General features: G+C 55.1%; 1 protein-coding gene across 5 annotated transcripts in view; it reads left to right on the top strand.

Moving 5' to 3' along the window:
• The first annotated feature begins 1,288 nt into the window (after positions 1–1,288).
• Positions 1,289–4,400, top strand: part of TSPAN32 (tetraspanin 32) — a 20,013-nt gene continuing 16,901 nt past the window's right edge. For all 5 annotated transcript variants that reach the window (XR_006168079.1, XM_042814197.1, XM_042814196.1 and 2 more), the window contains exons 1-3: positions 1,289–1,363; positions 2,553–2,667; positions 3,128–3,225. Coding sequence is in view for 4 of the 5 variants with exons in the window: in XM_042814197.1 (XP_042670131.1) it covers positions 1,316–1,363; positions 2,553–2,667; positions 3,128–3,225 (261 nt within the window). In the remaining variant the exon portion in view is untranslated. The remainder of the gene's footprint in view (positions 1,364–2,552; positions 2,668–3,127; positions 3,226–4,400) is intronic.

Here is a 4,400-nt window from a genome sequence, read left to right as displayed (position 1 = left end):
CAGCGCGCGCAGCCCCCTAAGGCCCTCCGCATCGCCGTCAGCCCGCTTTCCCCAGCGGTCCCCGCCGTGCTTTGTCCCCCCCCCCCCCGCCTCGGTTCCTCTCGTTTGTGTACGGGGCGCTGCGGACCCCTCGCCGCGGCGACCGTCGGAACGTTGTGCGGGACTCTGGGGCCCCCTAGCGCGGAACTCTGCCCCGCGCTGCCGACACTTTCGGCTTCCTTCGGCTTCTTGCTGCGGCCGCTCTGGCGACACCTCCGGAGCCTGCACCGGAGGGGCTTTGTAAGGGGGTAGTGAGGAGAGAGCGGTGTCACGCTTTTTCCTATGCAACACGCTTTCTTTTGCGTACCTCTGCTCTGCAAGATGCATATTCCTTCTTTTTCCCACTCATCTCTTCGTTCTTTATTTGCTGTTTTATTGCAGCTGCTGATGTGCTCCCTTTCTTTGACATATGGGAGGGCTGCGACTATTTCCCACTGCTCTGCTTCACCCTGACTCTGAAGCTGCAGATGGTTAAGGTATCAGGCACCAAGTCATCCTTTAGCCAATTTTTTCTAAAGACTTTTACCATTTTAACATCAGGAAAGATGCACCCTGCAGGCTCTGAAGCACAAACCCATGCAGAAAGCATCCCTGGACCTGGCACTGTCCTCCCCAGGTCTGCATTTCCCACTCCAACCCTATGGTCACCCAACTCCCATGGCTACCTCAACCCCATGGCCACTCAATCTCATGGGCCATCTCAACAACCCCACTGGCCACCCCGACATCTTTGGCCACTCAACTCCCATGGCCACCCCAACACCATGGCCACTCACCTGCATGGGCCACCCCAACCCCATTGGCCACTCCAACCCACCACAGCCACTCAACTCCATGGCCAACCTAACCCCGTGAGCACCCCAAGCACCAAGGGCTGGGAGAAGCAGCATCTCAAGCCCACCTCACCTCCCACCAGCTCAATAGCCCCCATTCAGAGCTAAGCACTGGCTCACAGCCATTCTCATAGTCCCCTCTCACAGCTGTGGATTCACGGTGGGAGGGGATCAGGGTGAGGAGAAAGGAGGGAGGGACAATGTATGTGCGTGTATGGGGAGAAAACTGGGTATTTTGACGCTGGCTCTTGCTTGAAAAGTTTCCAAAACACTGTGAGGAGCCTGTTGCTTGGGGCAGGAGTTAACGCAAGGCAGGAGGAGGAGGAGGAACTGCACTTCCTGAGAGGCCCCACTGTGGCTGTGCCTCCTCTGGTGCCTTATCAGGAGCTGGGGTGACCAACGGGCAGCCCCACAGGGACAGGGCCGTGGGGCTGAGGCACGGGATGAGGATCACCAAGTGCCAGCTGGTGGCTGCCAGCCTCTGTGTCATGGTAAGCATGTGGCTTTGGGGGGGGAGGGGAGAGGTATCTGAAAAATTAGGGTGAGGAGGAATATGGCTGCTTTAAGCTCTCGGAGAAGGGCAGCTTTCCCACGTTCTGTTTTTTGGGGCGTGGAACGGCGAGCAGAGTGAGCTGCTGGAGTTATCATAGTGCTGCGTGGTTATCGCCAGCCACCAGCACTGTTCCCCGAGCTAATAGACTTCTGGTTTGCTGGGGCTACTGCTCTGCCACCGCCACTTCGCAGCCTGAAGGAGAAAGGAAGGCTGAACGGGTGGTTGTCAGCAATGAAAGATGTTTGCTTCTGTGTTTGGGGGTCTAAACAAGAGTCCTGGTGTCATTGTGTTTGCTTCTAGGAGGGTGGGCACCAGTAGTGGGATGGGTGAGCATGTGGAAACACAGAGCTCTGATGGGAGCGTGGCTGATGGCGTTCACTCTGTTGGGGTTGTGGTAACCATGAGGTTGGGGTGAGTGGGGTTGGGATCTGTCTGCAAAGCAAGAGCAGTCCTGGTGCGCATTTCTAGCAGCTTCTAAGGCAAATCTAATGGGAGCTTCCTGATGTCTCAGAGGGAGTTCAGGAGAAACCACACTGCTGATGGGAAAATAAAGACATTGGGAATGCTTTTCCTGGGCACTTCTGAGCTGGGCAGACTTGTTGCCCATGCAGCTCATGGAAACCTCCAATCTTAAAAGAATAATAATAATAATCTTCCGTGTTTAGTTCAAAAAGAATTGGTGGCTTAGGAAGAGTATAATTAAAAGCTAATGCCTGCAAGTAACCTGGGGAGGCACAGGAGGACTGCTACCCAACATGCTGAGAGGAGCAGCTGCAACACAGCCAGGAGTGCAGTGTTGCTGCCTTGGGGGCTCATTGAGACTGCTGTTCCTCAACAATCTGAGCTAACTGGGGTTTCACATCACATTTTGCTGGGTGTGGGTTGAGATAGGCAGTAAAGCACAGCATGAAGGATCTGAAGGTGCCGTAAATTTGATTATTTGTAAGCAGATGTTGCTGCAGTTCAGAAGTACTTAGTCTCAGAAACGATCAGTTTAGTGTGTGTCCAGAATTTGTCCTTTTAATTGCATCTGGGGGCACACGCATGCTGTTGGACACTGAGGCTGTGTGCCACTCAGTGGGATCTTGACGCCTTGTAACTCCCTTGATGCCAACCTTCCCTTCCAGCTGCTGGGGCTGTCCATTGCTACACTGAGCACAGTCACCCGCTATGGGCTTCACTTCTCCATCATCAGCAACATCGCCCCCGAGAGCAGCTCCTACCGGGACATCCACCACGCAGGTATGGCACACCTTTGGAGAACACAATGGCTGGGCAGGGAAGATGCTCTGAGACTAAAACTGTCAAACCCACTGCTCACTGCAACCCGTCACCATCACCCGTGACCAAGTGTTTTCTGTTGGATTCAGACGCATGTAGCATCTCCTCATTGTTCCTAGCCCAGCTTGTAGCCTGGGCTGCATAGCTCAGCCCAGCCATGCCCTGTGCTGCTGGGAGGAAGCCAGTGGTGAGTGCTGCAGGAGATAGCTGTGCAGAGAGCCCCAGTAGGGCATCTGCAGCAGGCAGCATGCTGCCTGGTGATGAGGCAGTGAGATATGGGCCAGCTCGGGGAGCCTGGCTGTGCTGCAGCCCCCAACTGCAGAGCAGGTGGGAGACGATGGATCACTCGCAAACCATTCCAGTTCCTCAACTCTTTTGATACCATCTCCCCCAAACTCACTTCTTTCTGTCTTCCTTCCAGCTTTCTACGTCGGCGTCTTCCTCAGCATGACCCTGATCCTCGCAGCCCTGCTGAGCGCGGTCGCCACGGTGCGAGAGTCGCGGTGCCTCACGGCAACGGTGCGTACCATGTCCGCCCAGCGTCCCGCCACCTCTCTACCCCCACCTCCTCGTGCAGCCCGGCCCGGTGCCGCAGCGTTCGGCCGCTGGAGGGAGCTCGGGGCTCGGCGCAGGGAACCGCACGCTGCCAGGCGGTGGAATCGTACAGAATGGCTCGGGTTGGAAGGGACCTTTAAAGCCCACTCAGCTTCAGCCTCCTGCCCTAGGCTGGGCTGCCCCCCACCAGCTCAGGCCCAGCGATCCATCCAACCTGGCCTTGAGCCCTTCCAGGGATGGGGCACCCACAGCTCTCTGGGCAGCTGTGCCAGGGCCTCACTGCCTTCTGAGTAAAGAATTCCGTTCTGGCATCTCACGTAAATCTCTCTTAGTCTAAAACCACCCCCCCTCATCCTATCACTATGTGCATCCAGCAGTGCTGGTTGCTGTTGAGTAATGAGATCTGAAGGATAAAATATCGTGTTCCAAAATCCTGGTCTATTATCCCCCAAGCTCCTTTTAAACAAGAAGAGCAGTGACAGCTTTATTGACTCTCCTCCAGCTGCAGTTTTGTCTGGTGATACGTGGTGCAGTGCTGAATGTAAACATCCTGCAAATCTCACGGCCCCTGAAGGCCGTGTCACTATTGTAGGGGAGAAGAGGAAGGAAAAGGGCAATTTTGCTAGAGCTGCTCATACAGAGGGAGCTTGTCTGTTTATCCTTGCAATGACTACTGTCCAGCAGGGAGAGAGCAGGCAAAATGTGCCAGCACATAGCACAGGCTGTTTGCTTTACTGTCCCCAGGTGTGTGATTGTAGGCAAGTGCTGCAAGGGTCCTTGACAACCCAGCAGCACTCTCTGCATCTTGCTTTAGCTGTGAATTCATCTCCTCACACTGCTGCAAGGCATCTGTGTGCCAGAGCTCCCAGGAGCAGGCAGAGCTGAGGTTGGTTCCTCCTTCAGACAAGCTGCAGCTCATGTTTGCCACACAGAAAGGCTGGGAGTGAGGTCATGGACAGAAGAAGGACTGATGGCTGAGGATGATGATGGGGTGGGGAAGCTCTGTCCTCCTCCTCCTCCAGAAACCCCTCTGCATTTTGCATGCAAGCTGTGCGCAGCCTTTTCCTTCCTTCCTTCCTTCCTTCCTTCCTTCCTTCCTTCCTTCCTTCCTTCCTTCCTTCCTTCCTTCCTTCCTTCCT

The sequence above is a fragment of the Centrocercus urophasianus genome, unplaced genomic scaffold, assembly GCF_019232065.1.
Source record: "Centrocercus urophasianus isolate 14NV4802_14NV808 unplaced genomic scaffold, USGS_Curo_1.0 seq_14, whole genome shotgun sequence".
NCBI lineage: Eukaryota > Metazoa > Chordata > Aves > Galliformes > Phasianidae > Centrocercus > Centrocercus urophasianus.
Note: the sequence above shows the minus strand (reverse complement) of the source record. Positions and strands in the feature narration are given on the sequence as shown.